General features: G+C 44.6%; 11 protein-coding genes across 11 annotated transcripts, besides 22 other annotated features; all 11 read right to left on the bottom strand.

Annotated features, from left to right (window-relative positions):
- Positions 1–26,274: part of a sequence feature (sequence corresponds to BAC RPCI93-26K5) that runs on past both edges of the window.
- On the bottom strand, positions 289–1,704 carry Tb927.5.2720 (zinc-finger protein ZPR1, putative; the record flags this gene model as incomplete). The annotated part of the gene is made up of 1 exon (XM_839851.1): positions 289–1,704. The coding sequence occupies one exon, from the start codon at positions 1,702–1,704 to the stop codon at positions 289–291; it is 1,416 nt and encodes a 471-aa protein (XP_844944.1).
- Tb927.5.2710 (hypothetical protein, conserved) lies at positions 2,213–4,987 on the bottom strand (the record flags this gene model as incomplete). Its single annotated transcript, XM_839850.1, has 1 exon — positions 2,213–4,987. One exon carries the CDS (start codon positions 4,985–4,987, stop codon positions 2,213–2,215), a length of 2,775 nt encoding a protein of 924 aa, XP_844943.1.
- Tb927.5.2700 (otubain, putative) lies at positions 5,706–6,512 on the bottom strand (the record flags this gene model as incomplete). The annotated part of the gene is made up of 1 exon (XM_839849.1): positions 5,706–6,512. The coding sequence occupies one exon, from the start codon at positions 6,510–6,512 to the stop codon at positions 5,706–5,708; it is 807 nt and encodes a 268-aa protein (XP_844942.1).
- Tb927.5.2690 (inositol-1(or 4)-monophosphatase 1, putative) lies at positions 6,913–7,764 on the bottom strand (the record flags this gene model as incomplete). Its single annotated transcript, XM_839848.1, has 1 exon — positions 6,913–7,764. The coding sequence occupies one exon, from the start codon at positions 7,762–7,764 to the stop codon at positions 6,913–6,915; it is 852 nt and encodes a 283-aa protein (XP_844941.1).
- Positions 7,782–7,804: a sequence feature (AT_rich).
- Tb927.5.2680 (hypothetical protein, conserved) lies at positions 8,374–10,629 on the bottom strand (the record flags this gene model as incomplete). Its single annotated transcript, XM_839847.1, has 1 exon — positions 8,374–10,629. One exon carries the CDS (start codon positions 10,627–10,629, stop codon positions 8,374–8,376), a length of 2,256 nt encoding a protein of 751 aa, XP_844940.1.
- On the bottom strand, positions 10,998–11,381 carry Tb927.5.2670 (hypothetical protein, conserved; the record flags this gene model as incomplete). Its single annotated transcript, XM_839846.1, has 1 exon — positions 10,998–11,381. The coding sequence occupies one exon, from the start codon at positions 11,379–11,381 to the stop codon at positions 10,998–11,000; it is 384 nt and encodes a 127-aa protein (XP_844939.1).
- Tb927.5.2660 (hypothetical protein, conserved) lies at positions 11,902–14,484 on the bottom strand (the record flags this gene model as incomplete). Its single annotated transcript, XM_839845.1, has 1 exon — positions 11,902–14,484. The coding sequence occupies one exon, from the start codon at positions 14,482–14,484 to the stop codon at positions 11,902–11,904; it is 2,583 nt and encodes an 860-aa protein (XP_844938.1).
- Positions 14,914–14,935: a sequence feature (AT_rich).
- On the bottom strand, positions 15,022–16,584 carry Tb927.5.2650 (hypothetical protein, conserved; the record flags this gene model as incomplete). Its single annotated transcript, XM_839844.1, has 1 exon — positions 15,022–16,584. The coding sequence occupies one exon, from the start codon at positions 16,582–16,584 to the stop codon at positions 15,022–15,024; it is 1,563 nt and encodes a 520-aa protein (XP_844937.1).
- Positions 17,081–18,145, bottom strand: Tb927.5.2640 (hypothetical protein, conserved; the record flags this gene model as incomplete). Its single annotated transcript, XM_839843.1, has 1 exon — positions 17,081–18,145. The coding sequence occupies one exon, from the start codon at positions 18,143–18,145 to the stop codon at positions 17,081–17,083; it is 1,065 nt and encodes a 354-aa protein (XP_844936.1).
- Tb927.5.2630 (hypothetical protein, conserved) lies at positions 18,416–19,135 on the bottom strand (the record flags this gene model as incomplete). The annotated part of the gene is made up of 1 exon (XM_839842.1): positions 18,416–19,135. The coding sequence occupies one exon, from the start codon at positions 19,133–19,135 to the stop codon at positions 18,416–18,418; it is 720 nt and encodes a 239-aa protein (XP_844935.1).
- Positions 19,277–19,305: a sequence feature (AT_rich).
- Positions 19,744–19,809: a sequence feature (GA-rich).
- Positions 19,987–20,023: a microsatellite.
- Positions 20,139–20,168: a microsatellite.
- Positions 20,193–20,212: a microsatellite.
- Positions 21,010–21,046: a sequence feature (AT_rich).
- Positions 21,188–21,248: a sequence feature (CT-rich).
- Positions 21,284–21,348: a sequence feature (T-rich).
- Positions 21,579–21,609: a microsatellite.
- Positions 21,615–21,728: a sequence feature (T-rich).
- Positions 21,918–21,967: a repeat region.
- Positions 22,509–22,543: a sequence feature (AT_rich).
- Positions 22,785–22,825: a sequence feature (A-rich).
- Positions 23,110–23,139: a microsatellite.
- Positions 23,404–23,431: a microsatellite.
- Positions 23,547–23,567: a microsatellite.
- Positions 23,618–23,708: a sequence feature (A-rich).
- Positions 23,811–23,830: a microsatellite.
- Positions 24,037–24,097: a microsatellite.
- On the bottom strand, positions 24,159–25,517 carry Tb927.5.2620 (hypothetical protein, conserved; the record flags this gene model as incomplete). Its single annotated transcript, XM_839841.1, has 1 exon — positions 24,159–25,517. One exon carries the CDS (start codon positions 25,515–25,517, stop codon positions 24,159–24,161), a length of 1,359 nt encoding a protein of 452 aa, XP_844934.1.

Genomic DNA, 26,274 nt, shown 5'->3' with positions numbered 1-26,274 from the left:
AAAGTGTTGCCGGATGATATCGCGCAGTGTTTTTTTTGTACGTGCTTCATTAGAAAGAGAGGAACCAACCGGGTGAGACTAACATAGTGCATGAGACGATTCAAAAATCCCCAGCGAAAGTGGAAAATATTACACTTAAATGCGACTCGTCTTCGTCCTAAATATACGCTGATTGAAGCCATAAGGGGATTCAAAGAGCTATGACACTTAAAGTTAGTAAGGAGTAAAGGTAACACGTGGGACGCCCTTACAAGCATCCATTTTTCAGATCCGGCGGCCATTTATACGCTAGTTGACATTCATCTGATGGAAGCCAAGTTCTTCGTCCTGTTCGAAAGTACGGGTATAATATGTTTTTGTCAACTGCGGGTCTTCATTCTCCGGTGGTGGCAGATGCTCACGGGGGTTTTGAATGTAAACGTTCGCCAACGGGTCGTCGAGAATGAATGTGAAAGGCCTCTTCAGCTCCAACAGATGCTCAAGTTCTTTTACGAAGGTAGTTAGCGTTTTAGCCTCCGGATCGGTAGCCGCCGCATCACCTTTAGCAAATTGCGCCTGTGGTAAACTTTTCAGCTGGTCACGCACCATCATGAGTGTTCCCTCAACTGTTGAAAAGAAGCCGCCAAGCGTTCCAGGGGCCAACTCTAGCGCGACTTCGGGGATCAACAATGTTGTGCTGTCGGATTTGAGGACATCACGCTTCAGATCGCTCTCCGACTTCACTTCAAGTGTTATTTTAAGTCCCTTCTCTGCTACTGCACCACCAGATTTCACTTCGTTACTCTTGTAACCGCAGAAATCACAACGGAACGCCATAATGACGGTTTCCTTGAAATATGGGATATTAACCTGCTGAATATTTATGAATCCAGGTTTTTTGCATGCACTGCACTCTGTTTCCATACGTACTACGTCATCAAATTGCCCCTCCTGCACCTCACGCTGCTCCGCATCCGTTCTCTGCGTATTGTATTCAATTGTTAACCCGAGAAGTTGACGGTCAATGTTCGTCCGCTCCTTTTCATACCGTGTCAATTGAGGATCAATGGTTGGGTGGTAGTAATCATAGTAAGCCTCGACGTAACTGTTACCTGCGGGGTCATCAATGATGAATGTAAAGGGCACATCTCCAGTGCGATATTGTCGGACCTTCTCACAGAAGGTCTCAAGTTTCTCATACAATTCGGGATGCTGTATTCGACGAAGTGGTTGCTGAAGCTGTAAACCAGACTCCGTTTGCTCCAGAAACCCCTCGACAGTGTTAAGCACACCTCGTTGCGACTCCCGAGGTATTTCCAGATCCAACTCAGGTATACGAATTGTTGCGTACTCTGACTTTACAACCTGACGATCCAAATCCTTCTTTGATTTCACCTCTAGTTCGTACCGCACTGATTTTGGTCCAAACTCACCTCCAAATGTAACTTCGTTATTTCGCTCACCACAGTGAGGACATTCAAAACTGCTGACGATCACCTCTTTAAAGTGGGGTATGTTCGTAATCATGAGGCGCGTGGTCCCGTTCCCTCCGCACCGCGGGCACCGGGATTCAATTTCATTCATTTCGCCTAGTTCCGTCCGAATACAATTTGCGGTACTCTCCTCATCGCCCTCCGTGTTATGCGCGACATCTTCCTGAACCTCCCCCATCGCCGCTCGTAGCGGTGCTTCATCCGGCGGAATCTCCTTTGGTGTTTCAGCCATTAAAGCTCTTGCAGATGAATCTGAGCACGAGAAGAGAGTTCAACAAAAAAAAAAGGTGAATGAGGCATTACTGCACAGAGAAAAAAAAACAACGATAAAATTGTGTGGCAGTGGCAACAATGCTACAAAAAAGGTTTCCCTCACACTATGAACGTTAGGCAGCTTCGTACGTTTTTTTTAAAAAAAAGAAGTGTACACTCAGCGGGTACTATTTATGTACCAGCGTGAACAATGTTGAAAATGTGACAAATGAACGCAGTAACACCAACAATACATATAAAAAGATGTGTGAAAAGAAGAGGGGGTGCAGCAACAATGTTGGTTGTAAACTCAGCTATAGGAGACGCTGCTTTTGTTTGCAAAACTTGACAATGCACCGATGAAAACTTGCGCTGACGGTGTCACATTAACCCTCAAGAGAATGCAATTCAAGGAACAAATTATACTAATCAACTGTTCGGCTGTACACGCTGCCTTGAATAATATTTTCTTACTTTGTTTTGCATACTCACTCGTATTTGACCGCCTCAGAGCTCTGTTGATCCACTGGATTTAAAGACGAAGCCATACTTGCACCTTCGAGTTCTTCCCTCAGTACATCCACCAGCTGCTGTGTTGCCTCTACGAGGTCAACACTTCCAAGCATCGATTCCTTACCGATGGAATTATGAAGCGCGTCCACCAATGCAGCACCCGCCTCCTCCGTCTTGTCGATACAACTTTTATAGTTGAATAGATACTCCCTGACCTTAACTTCACATTGACTGTTTTCGTCACACAACCTCTTTTGAAGCTCCTCTCGAAGATCGCCAATTGTTTGTAACCTCTTTTGGATGTTGGTTCGAGTTTCCTCCTCTCTTTTGATGGCATCAGAAAGTTCACGTATCTCATCGGATTTCGCCTGCGCCTCTCTGAATTGTCTCGCCTGAATGGCAGTTTGTTTCATTGCCCCTAGTACAGCTAAACTGCTTCGCATTTCTACTAATTTAACGTCAAGTAATTTGACCAACTTATCATTCATTTCGTTCTCCATCTCAAGATCGCTCAACTTCTTCCGGAGGTTGTGTGTAACCGATAGGAGGCAGTCTTGGGATTCCGGTGAAGAGGGATCAATGGATGGCGCCACGTCACCAAGAAAACAAATGCCGTCGCTTCGTAGCCGCAAGAGGGTGGTGAGTGACGACGTATATTCACGTACAGAAGTAAGTGTTTGCGTTTCCAGCGATACGCGACGCAGATCGCAACCTCCGGCTGTGGAGGTTTCACACTCCCACTCCTCAAGAATAAGCTCCTTCTTCACTTCAAACGCTGCCCTACCACTTTCATACGACTCCAGTTCGACACGCAGCTTCTCAACCTCTTCGTTTGCCGCGAATAAATTCTTTTCCGCCCGTGTGATGAGTTTGTCCAACTCACTTTCCAGCATGCGGCGCTCATCCAAGCTACATCTTACCCGTTGTTCCATCTCTTTCATTTTTTCCATCTTGATTGCACGAAGGCGTCTCAGCTCTGCAAGCTTCGCTTCCAGCTCTTCCATTTCCTCATCGATTTCCGCCACCTCGCTGCCTAACTGTTGTTGTATTTCCAGTGTTCCGTAGTTCTGCTCTCGTATTGTCTTCATTATACCATCCTTACGTTCGCATATCTCATTCATCTTTTGCTGTGCAATCTGCTGCTTCCCTATCGACCTCTCCATTTGGGAGGCGATATCTTTAAGAAGACTGTTGAGACGTTGCGTTGATTCTGTAATGAAAGTTTGGATCTCCAATTCAGCGGTATCTCCGGAATCCAAAACATCTTGATGGTGCTGACGAAGAAGTTCTGCGAAAGCTATCACCTCTGATTGCAAATGAGTGCCATACTTGGTTAAGGACGGTAAAAATGAGTTCAGCGTCTCGTCATCCAGCTCTGCCACACGGTGGAACAGGTGTGTCAGCTCTGCGTTTAGAGCCTCTGCCCCGTCAAATGCCTCCTCGATGATACATTGCTCGATACGTTTTTCCACTTCGGAGGCCGCGCGTACAATCTTTCGACGCTCCTCAATGGAAGCATGGACTTCGCCAAGTTTGATCGCGATAGTTTCAACTGCTTTCAGGACGTTGCGCTCCGCCTCGCGAACCTCTTGGCGGCGCCTGTCCCATCGTTCTTCCCACGGTTTTCTGTTTTTAACACTCCCAGAGATATTCCTTGGGTGTGTGACCTGTTGCTGATCCATTTCCACGCCTTCCCCCAAGATATTTGAAGTATTGTAAGGTTCCAAAGTGCCCACAGCTCTCACTTGATTGTTCAGGCGATCTTCTCGGTCATCCACCGTGCTCACGTAGTTCCCTTCACCCCTGGTGGGAAAGCAACAAGAATTAATGGCAACATAATCACACCTTCCATCGTTCATGCTCTCCGTGGTAAGGTTTCCTTTAAATTCATGTTGCAGGGGAAGCACAAGTGCTGCTGCTGCTTCTTCAGCATGTTGTGTTTTTTCTGAACAATTACCAGAAAGAATTTTGGACCCATAAAGTGCGCAAAGTGGTGGGATAATGGGTGCATCATCACTCCCTCCAACGTCGTTTTTGGCATCGTAATCAGCCACCTCTCCCGAGTTTTCATGTTTTTCGCCTTGGCCGGAGATAAATCCAAATGCGGACTTCATAAACGAGAGTGTACCTCTCTCAGGGAACATCACGTTGCTAGGTTTCACATTATGTTGAGGAGCACTCATTTCAACAGCGGAGTTTACCGAAGGAGTACTAACGGCTTCTTTGACGTTCCCCATCAAGACTGCAGCTCTGGCATCCTCTTGGGTCGCTAATGGGCTGCGTCGAACAGGGGTTTCATCAACCTCCTGGAACCTCGCATTGAATTCACCTCTTTCCTCCACCCCTTGCTCACTTTCATAAGAAAATGTTTGGTTTCCAACAGCTCCCGTGAAGACACTTTCTACAGTTTTCACTTCGGTTGAAACTACCTCACTATGAAGTGTTCCTGAAACTAAAGATTCGGCTCGGGAAGTATGCGATGTTCCCGTTCTTTCGGCCGCTGCACGTCTCCTGCACTGTGTTCTCGTTACCTCCATGCCGCTAAACAAACTGGGCAACGACGCTACTACCGCTGTTTTGTTCGAACACTCACCGCTACAATTATCAACACTCTGCCGAAAAACAGATACCGTGGTAGTAACGCAACTCGCATTACCACTACTGGTGTTGTTGTTGGTGCTCTCTCCCCACCGAAGTGCACCCGCACCCGATACCACCGGTCGGGGCATTTCTCCTTGTGAAGAGCTCATCAATTAAAGATGGAGCGGTATCTTAACGGGGGTTTTCACAGGAACTCGCTCCTCTGCTAGATTGTGTTGGTCGACCTCCCCTCCCGCTTCCCCAAATCACGGAGCTGATCAAATGCAGTTCACCTTCGATGCAATTTTTTTTTTTGCACCTATTCCCTTCGCCGTGGTAACTTCTACAGCGAGAATTCAGATGTTGATCATGTTAGCAATAGGAAGAGAGGAGTCGGGGGTAATTTTGGATGGCAATGCACGTTGGAGAGTCCATGATACATAAAAGAACTGCGAAAGCAGCCGTGAGAGTTCAATAACTGCTCATGAAAGGAGGGGTTTGTACGTGGCATCACCCTCGTAAAGATGGCAAAACTGACAACACCTCTCTCAACTCCATTTTTTTTTTCCAAACCGAAAGGTACAAACACACCCTGTCCTGCGACCAAAAATGGTTACTATTTATGATTTGACATTGGAGTGTCACTCTTGCCAGCCTCACCACTTACTCGTGTTAAAGCAAAAAAAAAAAGGTATGCAAGTAGTGATGACATCCAACTCTATTACCTCTTTTGCCATTCAAACTCTCGCTTCGCTTTATCTTTCCCTCTCAGATCTATTCAATGCTTTTCACGCCTAAGAAGAGGCGGGGAGGGGTGTAAATAACCCCCTTTTCACCGAACAGGAACAAACATGTAAGAAGGACTTAGTGCAAGCTCAACCCGTATAACTACTTGTAAAGAAGGTCGTAATGACCCGGTCGATAGAGTAGCGTTACCTCGATAGTGGTGTACTCGTTAGCGTCGTGTGAGTCCTTTTGCTGAAATGTATGCCGTGTAGTGCAGTCGCCTTCTCTGCCATCCACATACTCCACAATAACGCGCACGTCGAAGCATTGCGCGAAGGCCACCACCTGCACATTATCTGCCTCGCTCGCGACCGCATCAACTTCCACTGAGCAGAACTCCGACACCGTTTCGTGGCCCATTCCAACTACAAACGGCAGAAAGTCATCTTCATGTGTACGAATATGATGTGACACGGCATATCGGTAGAAGTAGAGTGCGTACTCCGCTTCTCCATTAGTGGACAGTTCATACAGCTGCTCCACCGTTGAGCACTCACCCGACTCTATTTTCTTAGCCATTTCGACGGCGGGATGGCAGAAATCTTCGGCAAAGTTGCCGTAATCGGCCACAACTTGCCTACTGAGGTCCGTAATCCGCTCAAGGTGGGCACCGGCACGCTCCTTATTGTTCAGTAGCGACTCATGCATGCCAAACACCACTGAACGGTAGAAACAGTTCCCATCGCGGCGTGCATAGCGTATACCCTTGTATTTGGTTTCTTCGTTCCTCCAGAGGGAAACAACTTTGACGAGCATCGGCGGGTTGTCAGAAAATTCAGTCATTAAGTTACAGCCGTCTCCGAGTTTTTCGACAGTAGGGGAAAGTAGTGGTGCTGCGTCGATTTCACTCTGAATTGTGGCCAACTGGGCATATCTGCCTTCTAAATCGGTCGTTGCATGCTCTGACATTTCAGTAGCGGAGGGTGGCGATGGCTGATATGCGGCTTATGAGCAGCTTCCACTAAGCACACGTACCTTAGACTAAAACCGTGTGACCAGACTAAGAGTATAGTAGAAAGAATATAAGAAAGAGAGCACACTGATTCGCACGTGCAAGTGCGCCCACGATTGGGCATCAAAAGTTCATCTGCCTGTCGTATTACTCGCTCCGCCCGTTCTCCGTCTGGTGTCTAAAAAAACCTTTGCCACACCATTGTGCCAGTAAGTGGCTAAGGACACCACGCAAGCTGAAAAAAAAGGAGGACCTACTCACTGATGAAGGAAACATAGTAAAAATTGGAGTATAGAATGGTGTGGATAGAAATAAGAAATTCTCCTATTAAGGAAAACGTGCGCTTTCAAGAACCCACTAGCATCCTAACACCGATTTTTTGTAGCCATGTTTAGCTGCAACTCCCACTCCTATGTTAGAGATCTCGCTCGAGTTAGCACAGCACACCGTGCACGTTGTGAGATCCAGGATGTTTAAATTGTCAATATCGTGGACAACTCCTCCTGCCTCACGCACAATGACGGTGGCGGCGGCAACATCCCACGGATGCACACCAACTTTAAGAAAGAGCTCAGCACGACCCGTGGCAATGAAGCACATGTCAAGCGCGACAGAACCATGAACACGAAGAGCGTGCACGGGCATCCTCGTAAATTCCTTCTGCATCTCAATTACGGTGTTCACCACAACCTCTCCTTCTCCGCAAGGGTTGTGAAGGTACACAACAGATTGGTTAATGCTACGCGTCTCTGAGACTCGAATGCGTTGACCATTGAGATATGCACCACGACCCCGAATAGCAGAATAAACTTCATGCAGTCTCGGAGCATTAACAACGCCGATGACAGGTTCCTTGTCTACAACGAGGGCTATAGAGACGCAGCAGTCGAAAAGGCCATGGATAAAGCTAGAAGTCCCGTTGATGGTGCTCACCATCCACGTCGGTGCGTCCGTCAGTACCGTGTCGCTGTGAAGCTCCTCGCTGATGATATCGTAACTCGGTGCGCCTAAGCGAAGGATGGCAATTATTTCTTCCTCGCACTGCTTATCATATTGTGTAATCAAACCCTCCCCATTTTCCCTGGTTTGAATGTCAAGTAGTGTTGTGTCCCGCTCTTCCATGGCTTTATCAATAGTGCATGCAACCCCATGAGCAGCCCGGAGGGCTAACTGCAGAGCAGCGTCCAATTCACAGTTATTTATTGGCATTGGTATTCGACAATATGTAATATATATATATATATATAATCAGTTAATGGGATGTGGTAACAGTGCTACACTATAAGAGAATTCCTATACCGTGGAGATGGGGATGATGTGGTCAAATGGGGGAAGAGAAATTTAAAGAGAAAGAATTCGACCCTGAAAGCCCAGAGTCAAACATATTCTGGAAAAAAAACCTTTTTTTTTTGTAACGGACGTGACCACCTTTTTTACATGCGGAAAATCCACACTACGTGTGTCTCACGTAATGGGCTACAAAAACATCAGTACATATACATATATACTACAAGAAGAAAAACCGCACAGTTCAGCATTGAAGCTTCATCTTTAACATGTTTTGTCCGACAAAACAGCATGGTCTACAATAAATATTGCAGACCAACAAACATGTCAAAAAATAAGGGAAGAAGGGCGAATAACAACCAAACATCCAATGCGATTCAGTTTCTCTTACTCTCATCCAGGTACCCCTTGAATACATGAGAAGGTAGTCCAGGATCCAAGTCGAATATGCATCTAGAAGCCTATAAATGGCACGAAACAAAGAAACAAATGGAAAAATAACATAATATTCCCAACACGGGGTGATGCTTATTAATTCTCTTCTTCTGCGGCTGGTGCCGTTTCCACCGGCGACTGCCTATTCGCTCTGAATTTGTACTCACGGTAGAAGCGAAGAATCCGCTCAGCACTTTCGCTCCGGACCAATTCCCTACGTTGCTCAATCCGTTTCATCCGCACCTCCCGGACATAGCGGGCGTTGAAGTACCAATACTGAATCTTCAATGCTGCTATTCTCATGCGCCGCAGGTTCAACTTCTCCCTCCGCTGCCGCCTCAGAATGCGAGCTATTCTCTCCGCCTCCTTTCTGGCCTTCCTGCTCTTTTCAATGTAATATCCGCGCGCAAAGCGCCACGACCTCTCAATAACTTGGACAGCATCAGTACGACATAGCTGCAAGTATTTCTCGGCACGCTGCTCGCGTTCGTACTGCGCCTTTACACGGCCGCGCCAACCTCTGTAACGTCGCTGAATTGCCAGAGCCACCACAAGCTGGGCAGCGCATCTACGTTTGTAACTCTTTTCCACAATACCACGGCCAATGCGGCCTCGGCCTATACGTTGAATCAGGAAGAGCTGGTCCCAACGCTCCTTCATGTACTCTTTGCGGTCGTTTACACATCGTTTGAGAAAGCGGATAATAACCTTTATGTAGTGTTTGTGAATACCATATTCCACTTCCATCCTCCTTTCACGGCGCTTTCTACAAAGATCAAGAAACGCCGCTCTTGAGCGCACAAGTCGCTGGAGAACGAGGACCGCAGCGCGCTGCCGCTCAATCGCCGCGCGAGCAAGGCATCCACGCCAGCGGGCCTGCAAGCACACAACCACCCTCCCTATTCGGATTAACCGAAGCTGTTCCACGGGATCACCATTTCTCATCAGTTTCACCCAAAACCGTCCCAGGTAACCTCGATAAACTCGCTGAATGGACGTGGCAGCGTACTCCTCAATTTCGCGCCGGTACCTTTCTTCTTGCGCTTTCGCATTCCTCCGCCTTACAACAACTGCAAGTAACTTTTCCTTCAAAAGTTTAATAGAAGGATTCAAGCGGTTCATCGTGTTACCACCGGTATCGTACGAGCTCACGCGCATCCGCAGGGCATTTTCCCACTTTGCTTCCGCTTCTTTTTCACGGCTCAATACCCCAGCGAAGACCATCCGCCTTGCATAACGTCTTCTAGCTACTTCTTCCTTTGCGCAAAAACATCTGTATGCACATTGAATTTTGAGTGCTGCTTCCTCATGACGGTGCGTACTGTTGTGCCACTTTCCTTCAATCCATTCGTGCAATTCATTGTTACTAGCGGATTTGTTAGAAGTCCACGTGCTCGTAAATTTCGTACGAGGGCTTCCGGCGGATTCAGCATTGGCCTCACTGGAGAGGAACTTGCTCCAAAGAATCCGCTGCTCAGTCGCTGCAGTTAAGTTTTCCACGATGGACACCCTCTTACTTAGCACATTTGAGTGTTTGGAATGCGCAAACGCATCTAACCGTTCGTCGTGCAGTGCATCGAGTTTTGCTTGCCACTTCTGACGATACTGCGAACGCTCCCTTTGCTCGCTCTTCGCGCGCTGAGAATCGTAGAAGAGCCGTTTCTGCCTAAGTTCTTCTTCTGAAGCTTTATTCTCACGCAGCCAAAGTTCAATACCGGCGGTGAACTTGTCGCTGTGAAGGGACAAGGAGCTACTTGACAGTTCCAAGCCATCAGGTGTTATTACTGCCGCTCTTTTCCTTTCCACAGTCCGTGGAGTGAAGTTTCCCTGTACACCAGATATCTTTTCCATGGTGGAGACGAAACTATCGTCGAAGGTGCTTCTAACAGACCTGGTCGCGGCGAAATCAGTGAGTTTTGACAGAGAATCACTAACAGACTCACCGTTAAACCGCCTTTGTATAGCCTGCGTGCTGTAAGCACCTCCATCAACGACAACGGGATGGAAAGCATTATATGACTTCAGCTGCTCGTTGAACTTCTCTTCAAGTGCCTGCACCTTCATGGTGGCAATGGAGGCATACCGCTTATTCTCCGTGTTGGCCGCCCACCACGCGGACGATGATGATGACTGATCAGTAACAATTGTTTCAAGCGGGTGGCGCGAGTAGACGGAGCTATGACGTTTTGCGTAAAGGCGTGAAGAAGGCGGGGGCCGCGGGGATTCTACTTTGGTTGTTCCTAAGGAAGGCAGCAATGTTGTAAAGAGTGTGGCACGACTCAACGTGGAGCGCGCGGCGAAAGACACCGTGGCGCTAGGTGAAAATAACGTCGGTAATTTTTCATCGACCATTGTTGACACACACTATGCTAACAGTAAAGAGAGGGGGGAAAAGGGAATACAACTTAGGGACTGTTTTGTGATTTCACCAACAAAATTCTAGGGCAAAAGCAATAAATAAATGAAAATCGTAACGAACACGTGCAACGAGCGAAGAGGAGATGCCCACTCCTTACGATATGTAAACATCCCAAGCAAAAAAGGGACGCCGTCACTGGTTGGTCAGCCACAACAGGAACAGTGTGGTAACGGTATTATGAGCGAACCCGCGTTACCCTTTGCATGAACAACCTTGAGAAAAAGATAACAACACCAAATCACATTCGGTACGGCCCCGTACTGCTTCGTAACGTGCTCACCATGTATGTGCCCTCACGTGCTTACCCACACTTCAACCTTCCCTGAGTGCGGAGCCACTCCTTGTACTCCGCACGTGATTCCCAAGGTAACGAATCCGCATCCACCTCACCACGACGGCGCCTCAATACTTCCGCGAGAGAAGCCTCGTCACTCCCACCAGCCGCTGATGCTTTAAGGTACAATCGCAAATCATCCACACATTTGTTTAGTGTTGGCTCGCAGAACCCTATAATTCGCGTGTTGATGGCGCGCTTCGTGCAGTGCATGTATTCCCAAACGACCTCCCGCACAGCTGGCGGTTCCGTGTTAAGTCGCTCCTCCAGTGGCCGGAAAAAAGGAGATACGCCAACGGTTACGGGGCTCAGGAAGCTGCTCGACAACTCCACAAAGGACCATAGAGGCATGAAACAACTTTTAAAAAGACGTTACGCGCTGCTACAGTGGAGTATGACGGGGTCAAATGTAGCGTCTCACCCACCAGAAAAACTTTTACTTCCTTTTCTCTCTGACTTGTGTGCAACCGCGTGGCTCCCACGTGAACTCAAAAAAAAAAAAGAATCAGTTGAACTCCCCTTAATGGTAGGTACCACCCCTCCTTCAAAAAACAGTGAGGAATGTTTCCAACAAATTGAAGGGAGAAAAAGAGGTAAATATTTGGCTATGAAGTCCCCACAGCGGTGGGCATGAGGTTTGGTGCTGGAAATTAAATTCCACAAGAAAGGAAACATAGAGTGACTGAGGGCCCGAAGTTTGGCCAAAAGATTTAAACTGTTACTTTAAACGTCAGTACATTAAAGTCCTTTGGCATTGGTAAACCCCTTTTTAAATTGAGGTCTGTGAACGCAGGCAAGACACAAAATGTAATGAAACGACCTCACAAACGTTGTGTGCACACACCTCACTAAAACGGAGTTTGAGTGGTTGTTATGCCTTCCATCCACGGCGGATGCGGAACTTAATGTCCTTCTTTTTGTTTTCCTTATTTCGGTTCGAACGGTCAGCCACAGAAGATTTCAACTTTGCCCCGACCCGTCGTGAGCGCTTTGTCATGTTAAACAACTTTCCTCTCTTCGAATGCTCCACATGAGTAGAGTTGAGCTTGCTCTTCTTCTTCTTTCGAGCCTCAAACTTGGACTTTGACCGCCTCAGTTCCTCAGTGCGAGCAATCTTTTCCTGTCGGTCTTCTGTACGTTTCTTTTCAGTGAAATGCTCAATGACCTCTGCTGTGAGATCCGCTGAAACGCTGTGAATGAGAGCTTCGCGTTTCTTCGCTCGTGCCTCTGCATCTTTTCCTTTACGCTTTGAGAGTAGTTTACCCTGTTGTTGCTTCTTTTGAAGGGCTCGGATGCGAGCAAAGTCTTCGTCCGTTAGAATGCGCGCCGCTGACGACGACAGTTTGGATACTGTTGAACGTTGCGATGGTTGCGTCGAGTTAATGTCAACGTCCTCAAACCACTCACCTGCCCCTTCAACGTCTTTTTCGCCCTTTTGTGAGGGTTGATCCTCTTCTTCATCTGCTTCCTCCTCCTCATCTTCCCACTCTTCAGAGCAAAACGAAGAATCATCTCCCTCCTCTTCACTTCCTTCCTCAACATCACTATCATCACCTTCCTCCTCATCGTAACTCTCCCCTTCGACTTCTTCAAACTCTTCCAGTTCCTCTTCCAGTTCGCTGCTGCCACCCGATTCTTCACTTGGCGTGTCGCTGTCTTGGTTAGAAGGCTTGTGTACTTGGGATGGCATGTCCTCACGAAAAGAGGGTTGCGATTCAGCACCTATTGCATTGTTTTCATATTTTGTTACTTTACATGGTGGTTCTCCTGAAGAAGGTTTGACGGTTACAAGTTGGGGGCACTCTTCGTGTTCTTCATCACAACTACTGCATTCAGAGGCATCGACAAAGCTACCTTCAATATCGTCTGGGTCGCAGTCGCTACTATCCGTTACCCATGTACCATCGCTGTCATCGTCGTCATCACTACTGCCAGAGCAACAGCTGTGAGAAGACGCGTCGCTTCCCTCATCAGCATAAAGCAACTCCAAACCGGGAATATCTGTGTACACATGCTCCTTCCCGTATACGGGTTTGGGCGCCTCCCCAGTAGAGGCATCGACTGTCCTTGTTCGTAGTTTACCCGGAAGCAGCTCCGGGTAAACATGACGGAATAACTGAATGAGAGCGCGGGCAGCCATTACTACACCCTTGTCACCACGCTGCGATTTATATTCAACAAGGTCCTTTAGAAGATCCGCGTTCATTGCAAGGGGCTGACGTTTGCATATTTCGCGTATTGTGTTCAACCCAACCGTAATGGCATCGGGAGACGATCGGTCAGAAACGAAGTGGTTTGCGATGGCTCTCACGAGCGGTTCGAGGGCGTCAGGGGGCACCATACGGTGAGTGCACATGACAGAAAGCGCCAGCAGTTGTGTGGAGTGAAGTTGCGAGGGTTCCATGTAGCGCTCTAGAAAACCATATAAAGGAAGGTGTACCACCTCATGTTCGGAAACCGTCCGCGCAATAACATTCAAGTAGAGAACACGAACCTCGAACCGCTCACTTGTCTTCTGTAGACGTGCGAGCAACCGTTCAACAAATTGCTGTGGGTTCCGCAGCAGCCTTATGGGATCCACGTGCTGCTTCGCGAGTAGCTCCTCTTCTTTCTCTTCCTTGTTGTACTTCCGCTTTACTGCCCCAACCTCACGTTTCAGTATTCGTTCTCGTTTACCTGTCTTCTTTTTGATCTTCAGCTTCTGTTTCATTTTCGATATGGCTCTTCCCGGGTCGTCATCATCATCGTCTTCATTTTTGCTGTCCATGGAAGTTATTTTCGGCATCTGTAGGAGGAAGAAACGTAGTGCAGTTCGGATAATGGCGGTGTGCCTTGAAAAACAAGCTTGCGTAAGCACCTCCACTGTTCGCTCGTCGGCCCACACACGGCGGCGGTACAAATCAATCATCACCATTTCAGCGCAGCGAGCCTGCACTGGGTCGTCATCTGCCATCACACCAAACAAGAAGTTCTGTGCCTTTTTATTTACGGCGGCACCGTTCTTGGCGCCTGGCATGTTCACCCTGCGGATGTCACTGACAATATGGGAAAGAATTACGCGTCTCAGGACCTTGTCACGCTCTTGAAGCAGCTCGAAGAACAATGGAAAGGAACGCTCAGCAGAGACGATGTTTTTGGAACGAAGAAGCGCCAGAGATTTAACCAGTACGAGCCGTAAATCCGACGTCATAGTGCTTCCCTTAAAGTCCTGCAGCAACTTCAATACAATTTCCGCTACATCTTCACACTCCTTAGGGTAGCAGTGCCCGACATGACAAACAAAATTGAGCACTGCCACATACTGCGGGTTTGTCTCTTTTTGTGTCGCGACGGTTTGAGTGAGTGCCTTGAAGTGGTCAAGTTGTGTGAGAAACTCGTCACGGTAGGCCTCCGGGTCCCGACGCGTGCGGTTTTGAAGAAGCAGTAGTGTCCCTCGAAACGCTGTTTCCGTCATTCCCGCCTGCAAATTCTTTCTCTTTTTTTGTGGTTGCAGCTAGTGACTAAGGACTTCCTGCAGTATTCTGAATAAGAATAAGACAAGTTGAAGAAGAAAAGTGGTAACACGAACGATTTCGGTAGCAGTGTAAAATAGTACGACAAAAATAAAGGTACAGTCGCAAGAGAAATGAGTTAAATGTTTTACATAATCATTATGAAGGCGACAGTCAGTGGCTACTTTCCACGGTCCACAAGAGGGTTAAGCGTGTTTTAAAGCCTCTCTTCACTACCACTTCTTAGCCATGTGACTAAATGTGCTTGTAGACGCAAACGACGGTGGAACATCCCGCGTTTATTTCTTCACTACTCCTTTCGTTCGTTTGTCGAAACTATGAACGTAGCCATTGCACTTAGTTGCAACCTTTGGGACGTCGTCCTTTAGGTGATTATTAAAAAAAATTATAAAAGTGGGAATGATCCACAAATCGTAATGGCAGGGCATGGTTGCCTCCGACTATTGGTGCCAAAATCTTATGATCTGTTACGTCCGCTACTACAGATGACTAATAGTGCTGTTAAGTACTGGGCTGTTTCCACTGAGGCTATTGAACCAACCATTCAAAAAGACACCTTCCGGGTCCATTTTCTTGCGAAAGAGCAGAAAATCCTCCCAATTCTTTCCGTAAGCTTTCAGCATTTGCTCCGGTCCCCAAGTGTAATATTTTGCCCAATGCGGCCTACCACCCATCACCGTCATGGCTTTGCTGAATGCATCGTAGTAACGTAATGTGTCTCTAGCGTGCCGCAAGTAAGGACGGTACATTACGATACCGATCCAACACGTTTGACGGCCATGCGCAGGTGACAGAGCAGCTGTATCAGCACCAGTAAAGCGGAACTCAACGGGGAAATGAACACTCAGGTTTTCAGAGGAAATAAGGCCACGAAGATAATGAAACGCGGGCATGACATTGCTAATGTCAATCGCCCACTCGCATGCCCACTGCTTGAAGAGGCAGTCGAACGTGAAGCATTCCAATGAGGTGCCATATTGAACTTCTGGAGCATTGTAGAAGAGACGACGATACGTGCGATTAATGTAAGGTTGTATACCCGGTTGAATGACAGCTGCTGCAAGTGCGGCCTCCACCACACCGTGGCGCAGCCAGCTACCTTTAAGAATTTTGCAGATCCGAGTTCGAAGGGTCCGCTGATTTCGCAGCCACATCTGATAGTCCTCCCCCGTGCTGTTGCACTTTTCGGAAGAAAAATTCCTCAACTTGCTGGAGGTTAGCTTTGTAATTGTGTTTCCTGCGGTCATTGGTAACGTTGCCTCATGCTTCTTCCCCATCGCAAGTTTGATAGATTCGTCGACTCTTTTCGTCTGATCGGCCCCCTCTTCGCCAACAAATTCAGCAGTAGACTCATAACATTGGTCTGTATTGGGCATCCAGAAAAAGCGGTAGAACTCCGACTCGGCAATGCGTTTTTTAAGTGTATCGCCTTCAGTCAATTTTCGGAACGGAATGGGACGGCTCTCTATGCGCCACAGTCGTTTTTTCTCAGCCTGAAGTGTCACAGAAACAACGACGCCTAACATACCGAGATGGCATGCGGAAAGTGATAATTCCTTCGGTGTGGAGGCGTCAAACGTATGAAGAATACCGCGTCCATCAACCAGCTGAAGGCGGACGACACAATCAGAGATGGAGCGGGACCGTATGCCACTACTGTGTGTGGCAGTAGCAATGACACCCCCAACAGTTGTCTGCACGAAAGATGGAACACAACGGAGCATCAGATCATGGGCGCTCAACCGCTCAAACACATCACTTATTAATGCACCACCTTCACACACGATAGTCATAGATTTTTCGTCAATGGAAGTAATGCGGTTAAGTCGATCCATGTGAATCAGGTGACCATTAGTAAATGTACATGAATTGGGGCTCTTCCCTCCACCCACCACGCGGCACCGCTCACCAGCGGAGTTAATAACTTTTATAATAGAAGAAACTTCTTCCACAGTATTGGGGTAGTGATGTTTACGAGGAAAACACTTTCCAATATTTGCAAAGTTAGTCCAAGTCCCATCGGACATCGTCTCCTGTCCCATATACAAAAGGTTGCTATGAATGGATAGCGAATTAAGGGGGAAAAACTCACGAAGCTAAAAAGAATTTAAGCGTAACGTGACTAACAATGGTCCGAGTAAATTTTTTCTGGTTTGTGATCGTATCTCCTATTTGGGTTAATGTGCCGGTTGTTAACCCTTTTCAAAGAAAAAAAAACCTATTATGTGGAGGCAAGGGGCGAAGATCATATGGGATAAAACAGAAACGACAATAGGGAAGTTGATCACGCTTTCGCAGTATTGTTCACGAAACCTTCACAGAGTTATTCACATTGTGAAGACCTTGGTAACTCTAATATCGCGATAGACACGCGAAGATGTTTGAAAGGATTCAAGCAACTCGCGCAAGGACACAACCTGATTTATGCACGATAACCGAGAAGTCCTTGAGACATCGCGAACTGGGAGTCCTTACATCCAGTGCCTACAAAAGTGAAGCGTATAATTTTCGATTAAATATTTACCCCAAAAATCGCCATTAGGAGATACTCACCGGCTCTTTCCCATAAAACTTACGGATAAGCTCCTCCGCGGTGGGGATGACAAACGCAGTAAGATCAGCTGCTGGCTCCATCAGCAGCTGCTTACGAATATCCGTAGCCGATATGAAGCTATTCAACAGATCGGTTTCAATAATTGAATAGGAAGAGAGGTCCAAAGATAATGGCGTCATGCTTCCGTCTTCTTCAACGAGATCATCGTGCACAACTGATCCCTCAGCTTCTAACAACTCCTTCCAGCTCGGTGTTCCCGGCCGTCGGTACACAACAATACCAAAGTTATCTAGAAGCCTTTTAAGCAACGGTAGCTCCCAAACGCCTGGTATGAGAAATGTCGCCGAAAGGTCACTTCCACAAACGAACAGTACACGCACTGGGTGTTCGCGTAACCACGACAACTGCGCCTCATTTGGATTGGCATCATTTTCGTACCAATTCTGCACCTGTCGCTGGATGTGGTCCAACACCCAAAAAGTGTTTACAAAATCCGGCTGCAGTCCTTCCCAACGATCAACAGATAACGCAGGGTGACCAGCAAGTGACGCATCGCAGACGGCGACGCGTTCCTCAAAACTGTGGAGTCCTTCCTTTTCATAACCATCGTTCACCGGAGAGACAAACCCACCAACTAACAGAGACTTTTGCCATACCGTTCCTTTCAGAACCTCCTCTACGAGGTTGTACATCTCAACGTGCGTTTTGTGCATAGGGTTGAACGATCCGCAGAGGGCTGCAACAACTAAACAATCAACACTTTCCGTAACAATGTCTTTCCATGGTTTTAGCTTCGACGCGAAAAATCTGTAAGACATGAGCACCAGCCTCTCCACTAAGCCGGTAAAATGCAGTAATGTGACTACTAGGTAAGGGACAAGAGAGATCAGAAGGTGTAAATAACAAAGAACAACCAAAAAAAAGGTTGTGTTATACTTAAGAAACGGGAAAAAGTAGAATACACCAAGAAACACCTCGTACAAGCGGGCACAACTTACAATATATTTTTTTGTGTTTTCGTGTGTGATACAGCAAAACCACAGGAGCATGGCGGTCGCACCATAAGCATCGATAATGCGACCCACTCATGCACAAAAAGGAAACTCGTGACAAAGTGAAAATGAAACAGAACAACAGCAAATACCGCACAAAACAAAACCATTTACAACCTTTATTTTTTTAAAAAAGGGAAAGAAACCCAACACGAGTTTACTCCCCCCCCCCCCACCCCGCCCTTCTCCACCAATTCCGTACCGACGCGACGGATGAAACCAAACACTGATGTCTCCGCCTTTTTGCATTGCCCTTCCACTGTTGTTTTAGTGGAGGGCCTCCGCTAGCTCATCAGGCAACATTTGCGAAGTTCCATTAGAGCCATCCAGGAATGCCTGGTACTCCGCCTCACGTCCTTTGGGAATGAGCGGAATGTCTAACTGATACGCCTCCACGTTTTTGATATACCAAATTTCCTTTGCCAATATGAAGTCGTCAAGATCCTGTCGTTCCTTCCCCGCATTCATGTACGAATGTGTGATCTCAAACATTACCCCCGTTGCCGCCGATGCAACCAAAAGGGGCATACGATATACCGTGTGTAAAGGAAGCACTAAACAACCAGCTGCACAGAGAATGCCGAGTGGCACCGCTGCGTTGAACTCCAACACCTTCGCCAACCAACGTGCCGTTAAATCCCGCTCCTCCGGCGACACCTCATCATAATCGTACAACCCAAAATCAGTTATCGGATGATAATATTGCCGGGGCCGCACGCGTGAGGGATGTACAGGAACAACACCAACCCGCTCCCAAAATGTGTAGGGTTCCTCTTCGGGTCCCAATAAGGCATTTTCGGCGCCACTCGTTCGTAACAAAAGCGGTGGCACCGTGTCGAGACGGACATTACGTAAGTTACCTCGCCACATGGATTCCCGCTGCTGACGGTCATATGTGGCAGTTGCATCAATTTCATCACTGTAAACTACACCAGGGATATTTACACGGCCGAAAAGACGGCACCATATCTTTTCCCAAAAGGCCATGATATAACTGTGCGAACTATGTGCGGAAAGGGAATTCTTTTCTTTTTTCTTTTCCCTCTTCCTCCCTCTCGCTTCTTGTGCTATATGCGACACCACACGACGCTAAAAGCATATCCAACAACAAGAAGAAGAAAAGGCAAGTTAAAATGTTTTTTTTTTAAAAAAAAAAAGAGTTCAAAAAAGAAGAAAAAAGGAAAGAGGGAAAAGAGGAGCTTTAATGCACAACTGCACTCCTACGCAAATGCAAATATGTAAAATAGCAGACGTTAAACAGCGGTGTAACTTCTACAACTACAATTACCGAACACAGCTATAGGGAGAGAGATCAACAAGTGAGGAAAAAAAAAGAAAAAAAAAACACCGCCGCCACCACCACCGAGAGCAAAAACGTGTAAACGAAAAAGTGAAAAAAAAAACAGCGAAACAATAAACAAACGAAAAAGAGGGATTGATGGCGATGAAGGTTAGTGACTAGAACAAAAAAATGAAGGGAGAGGGGAGTAAAAAACAAAAAAGAAGTAAATCAGGTTGTTAAATATAAAAGGAAGCAAAAAAAGATGTGGAAGTTTAGCGCTGCTCAAACATCACCATGCATTTTAATGCGCGCTCTCCTTTATTTCCTTCCTTCCTTCTTCCTTTCCTCCTTTATTTTATTTTGTTTTTTCCTTCATTTCATGTTAAACACTTTGGAGTGTAATGCGCATGTGTGTGGTGTGTTTGTGTGGAATTTTCTTTTTTGTCGTACACACACACAAAAAAGAAAGCAATCGAGTAGACGAGGTGGTTGAGGTGGCGTACGTTATTTTGATATGTGTAACACAAAATTGAAAAGGGAAAAAAAATATATAAGGTAATAATAATATTAATAGTAGTAATTTTAACAATAATCACCACACACCACACACACACACACATGCAGAGAGAGAAAAAAAACGGGAAAACATCAACAAAAAATTAGAAGGGATGGGGTCGTATTTATATACAACTGAAGGTCAATTTAGGAGATGGATGGATGGATGGATGGATGGATGGAAACATAGAGGAGGAGGAGGGGGGAAAACAAACAAACAAACAAACTCGTAAGGTTTTTAAGAAAAAATGGGGAAAAATTGAGAGAGTTGGAACACTACCAAAATGAAATACACCACAAATCAAGAGGATCTTCCACATCATGGGGGGGAGAGGAGGAAAAAAAAAACACAAGAGGGAATAAAATCACGAAAACTCTTTCACCATTCTATTTCCCCCCCCCCCCTCTCTTCTCTCTGTTTATTCTCTTTCCCTTCCTGTTTAATTTGCATCTCATTTACGCAAAAAAAAAAGACTGTGGGATTAACTGCCGCAACTTAATTCAAAAGTGTAGCGGGTCACGTAAACAAGATGAAAAGGACTTTTTCTCTCTCCCCTACCCCTCACACTGTTCTTTATTAAAATCAGAAGTGCCACAAACTCAAAAATAAGACGCGCATTTACTCACTCATATCCTCAACTTCCCTTTTTTTTTCTTTTTCAGAAAAAAAAAAAATCGAACATGTTCCGGTTATTAAAAACGAAATAAAACACCAACACGACAGGGAAAAAAAAATGCGGAAGTGTCGAGAGCTGAACGCGTTTTCTCACCGCTTGACGCATTCGCTACCTGCCTTCCCCTTTTTTTATTTTTAAATTTCAGAATCGTTTTGTGTTTTTACTTCTCTTTGTCTCCTTTTCTTTTTTTTTAATTTATTCCACTCCAGCCCTAACCTTCACTCCTCCTTTTTACTCTTTTGGTTTTTTTGTCATTTCCGCTATTTTGTCTCTTCGCTAAAAAACAACAACAACAACACACACACACACAAACGGCGACATGAAATGTTTAAAATACACATTTTCTCATTAATTAATTTTCTTTAAAAAAAAAACATAAAAAAAGTCACCATCTCACGACACAACATAAGATATGGAATTTAAAGGAAAAGGTGCAAAAACAAAAAAAACAAAAAATGAGAAGATACAATGCGGTTCCCTCCGTTTTCATCTCTTCTGTTGCCAAATATCCCAAATAAGTTACTAAAAGGAGGGGAAAAGGAGGAAGGGAGAGAAATGAAAATGAAAAAAGAAAAAGAAAACAAAGTTATGCTGGCGAATAATGTAGGGGATTTTTTTTCTAAAAAAAAAAAAGAGAAGAAAGGAAACAACGACAAAAATAAAAAAAACACAAAAACGAAAAGGAAGTCACATCAAAACCTCACTCAAACTGCCACTCATATTTACCTTCAATCACAGAGAGTCTACAATTATATGAAGTTAGTTAAGGAATTTTTTTTCTTTTGTAAGGAGAAAAAAAAACAAAATATTTAAATTGAAAAGTAAAGAAGAAACAATTAAAGGTAAAGAGTAAGTGTAAGAAAAAAAATTGAAAGGCAATTAATAGTAAATGGAGAGAAAGTAACACCATAAACAAATATAAATAAATATATATATATATATATATAAGCACAAAAAAAACAAAAAAAGAAGAGATAAATTGTGAAGAACAAACAGCAAAATAGAGGAAAAAAAAAGAATGAAACCAAACAAAAATGAAGTGGACACAAAAAACATAAGAAAACAATTCGGAACAAAATCGCATGAAAACAAATTGTATATATTAATTTACCCACTCCCCTCAACGCCTCATTAATCTCCCTTTTTCCCTTTTATCTCACACACATCACGCATCCAGAGATGCGTCAGTTCTTCCTTTAAAAACAAAAATTAAAAAAATCAAAAGGAAAAACAAATATTTCCCACTTTGTTTACTTCTTTTTTTTTCCCCCTCTCCCCTCCCCTCCCCTTCTCTCTTTCCCTTTCGGCACTTGCCCTTCATTAATCTTGGAATTCCGCAGTAAACATATCGTTTTTGTTCCCTCGAACTTTAGAGGGAAAAAATATATATAAATACATAAATAACACGAGAGATATACAATAAAAAAAAGAAAAAATGGAAGAAGGAGAACCTTATCTCTTCTTCACTTTTTCTTTCCATTGCATTCACTAGAAGGATTTATTATGAACGATACAAGGAAAAAAAAAGACGGAAGTACGCAAAAAAAAACAAAAGGAAAAAAAAGGGGGACATTTAATCTTTTGTTGTTGTCTTCTCTGACATTGGAAAAAGGAAACAATAAACAATTGAAAACATGAGGAACATCACCCATTTAAATTAATTGGGAACGTTTTTTTTCTTTTTTCTTTTTCATTATCATCTTAATTTTCTTTTATCTTTATTAATCGCTCTGGTTTAAACTTTTTTCTTTATTCTTTAAAATTTCAGTATGCATTCATTTATATTTGCATATCTTTTCCTTTAGATTGATAAAAAAAACAATTAATAATTTCAAAGGAGCGTTTGTTATATATATATATATATTTTTTTTTTGTTTTTAAGCTTAAATTAACCTCTTCTTTTTATCCCTGTCGTTATTTATTTATTTATTTTTGTGTGCCTGTGCGTTTGTGTCTCCTTATCATCGTGCGTGAAGTCCACGTTACTTAATTATTTATTTAGTCACCTTCCGCAATAACTTCACATCTTTTTTCTTTTTTTTTTTTAAACAAAAGAAACAACCAAATGAAAAATAAAATTAAAGAAAAGGAAAAAAAATGAACCCCTCTTTACCGTCACAACTTTTTCGTTTTTCTTCTTTTCTTTTGTTTTTTTTGTTTTTTCACCTTCTTCTCTCCTTTTGACTACTTTTCCCTCACACACTCGTTACTGTTTCAATATCCCTAAGTTCCTTTATTCTCTTCTCTTCTTTTCAAAACAAACGAACAAACAAAGGAAAAAAAAGAGTTTAGGTATAAATGTCGTAAAGTTGTCTATTTACTCATTCTTTCGTGTTGTCTATAATGCTTCAACGTCTTTTATTTATTTATTTATTTCTCATCTCACCACAACCAAGTCATTTAACTCATATATATATCTTTTTTAAATTTTCCCTCACATTTGTCCTTTTCTTTCTTTCTTTCTTTCTCTCTTCCTTAGTGGAACTCTCATTATCCTCCTCTCCAATTTATAAAAACACAGGCGTATGCAGACATACAAATATATGATGACAAGATTAGTAGAGAAAACAACCACAGTATTACTAAACAAATAACACAATAGTTGAAGCCGCAAAGCACAACAACAACGCCACATTTGTGTTGCCAACTGCACTACAGCCATTAGGCTATTGAAGGAGCATTTTTTTTTTTCATTTAACTCAGTTGCTTCACCTTTTTCCATTTCATCTCATCTCAATTCTTATATATATAATATATATATATATATATTCTTTTATTTATTTTTTTTCCTCTTCAACTCTTTTACACTTTCACACTCTCTACTTTTCCCCCCTCCTTCTTCTTCGGAATACCTTCACCTAAATATACATACGTATGATAACTCATATATATATATATATATATAATTTTTCTGCTTCCGTTCAGTATTATCATCATCATCGTTATTATTATAAATTTTTTTCTTATTTCTTTTCTTTCTGTTTCTTCTTCTCTCTCTCTCTTTCTCTCGTTGTCTGCGTATGTTTGTGTTGACTTATTTTTTTTTCCAAATGTTGAGGTGTCACCGCACCTTTGGCTTGCCGGTTGCATTTTATTATATTGGGAAGTGAAGGGTTTGTTAAAATTCGAGGGAGAGATATATTTGTTGATATATATATATATATATATCAATAGATTTATGTATTTTTTGCCAATGTTCCGTGGCAGGTGCGCGCGTGTATAATTGAATATAATTACGAATTCGCTCCTTTCTTTTTCTTTTTTTTTTCCTCTTCCTCTCCACATTTTCCACCACCAGTTCATTAGCACGAAACAGCGTTTATTTTTGGCATCACCTTCCCACTGCTCTTTTTTTTCCTTTTCCTTTCGTTCTTTATAAACATATATAAACACGTATATATATATATAAACACATACACATATATATATATATATTTTTTTCCTTTTACCACGATGCCATGCGGTAAAAGAAAAAAAACAAAGTAATGAAACCTTCTTACAGCTGTTCAAGAGAAACAGCAAGAGGCTCATCTTCATCCTTCCACCTTAGAATCACCACACCATCCTGTTTAATGCCATAATGTCCTACAGATTCAAGATCGTCATCGAGTGGGACATTGCCTTCCTCCCGCACTAGCACTTGCGATGGTGGCGGCACGTTATACACCTGATTTAAGTAACGCTTAAAGGTATGCACACGGACATTCATCCAGTCACCGAATATTTCATAACTTTTATTTCTGTGACTAACAATGATACGATAGGCGTTGGCGGCCTCGCGACTGATAGAACTGAAACTTACGCTTGTCAGCGCCTCTGCAGGAAGTTTCTTTGACCCATCGCCGTTGTTGAGCAGTTCCTCCGACTGTGCAACTTGTCCAGGTGCATGCCGGAACAGTTTTGAATGCCGCGCTATGTGTCCATGATAACAAGGGAACAGACGACAGGTATGTGCAAACCGTCGCTGATGTTTGCGGTCGTTAATTAACGTGCATACGCCATCATTGGAACACAAGGGTAAGTCCTCACGAATAGAGCTACCACTACCACCAGACACGGTTGAACTCCCATCACCCGTAGTCATTTTGGAGTGTGCGCTTTGAGCGGGCTCCACGCTGCCAACTGCAACATGCACATTATTACACCCAACGGATTGGGGACCTGTTGGGTTACACAGCGGGTGGGATCCAACTTGATAATTTGGTGAAACGGACAACACAACCGGTGAGACGTAACGGGAGCCATGACCGCAAGCGATGGGTGAACTCACCGGCCGCTTGGGTCGCATGGACGCTTGACCGTCGGGTACCGGTGCGCGCCCCATCACATCAGTACGAGGTGGTGGTGCAGCCGTTGCAAGTGCAGGAGGCATAACAAAACCTGAAGGCGTGTAACCGCCGGGGTACGGTGGCATGCACATGTTGGGATCGTTACTAAAATCAGGGGACCTCCCCATCGCCGGGCTAAACGTCTGGCCAGAAGGGTTTGGCCTACAAAATCCATCGCAAGGAAAAGAGTTACTGCAACTACGCACGTGTGGCGTGGAATGTAGAGCACTATCACGCGGTGAGGTGGGAAATGATGGATTTCCCGATGCAAAAGATATTGGTGGGCTTTGCAGACGGTAACGCGCCTGTACGTTAACGGGTTGCACCGCGTATTCTCCAGAACCCTCGCGACAATGTGGGTTTATAGGTGAACCAATCGGGCTACATTGCGTTTCTTCCCCGCTGTTGACATTGAAACCATTTCTTGCAGCATAAGGGTTACGTGCACGCCCATTCATTTGTTTGGCCTCATCTCCACTAGCATTGGGGAGGCAGTTGGACGTAGGATCTCTGCCAAGTACGTGCATTTCCACTGAACGTCTGCGGAAAGCCGACACCAGAAACACAAATAAGTTTTGAAAACTTATGTATACCGTTCCTGCGGATTAGTGTCGAATAATATCTTCTTCACTTTCTTCCCTATTTCCTGTCTACAGAAGTGAAAAGTATATGGGTGTTCCCCTATGGTCCGTTTTACTTCTCTCCTGCTCTCTTTCCTACTGTTTACTTAACTTTCTTCCACCTTTGTTTCAGTTTCTGTGGTTATAATTACTTCCTCTCCCTTTACCCGAAACCCTTTGTCTCCCTGAATGTGGCTCCTTACCGATTATCCCTCTATTTCCTTATTCCTTCTCTTTTTTCTTTTTAAAGTTAAACTTTACTTAAAAATGAACACACGAAAAGAAAAGCAGCAGGTAACGCCAAAAACAAAATATGGGTGAAATGACTGAATCAAAACATCTTGCGAAAGAAGTGCCACCCAGAGATTCCAAAGCTGACGCGTCACTCCAGTGGAAGGCACTGCCGACCAAAATGAGGCAGCCGAAGCAAACACAGACACACACACACACGCGGTAGCACGGAAGTGCATATGAAGCAGTGATACCGAGTCACACAAATACAGAGTTAGCCCGAAGCATAAGTGAGGCAAGTCTCCACATATCCCTAACCTGCTCGCTTTCTTGATGCCTATTGACCCCACGTACCACCAGTAGACCGGGGAAGGTATGTGATTAGACAATGAGAATAGGCACTAAAACACCTACCACTAATCACACGGCCCAA

This window comes from Trypanosoma brucei, chromosome 5 (assembly GCF_000002445.2).
Source record: "Trypanosoma brucei brucei TREU927 chromosome 5, complete sequence".
NCBI classification, from domain to species: domain Eukaryota; phylum Euglenozoa; class Kinetoplastea; order Trypanosomatida; family Trypanosomatidae; genus Trypanosoma; species Trypanosoma brucei.
This window is presented reverse-complemented; position numbering and strand designations above follow the sequence as displayed.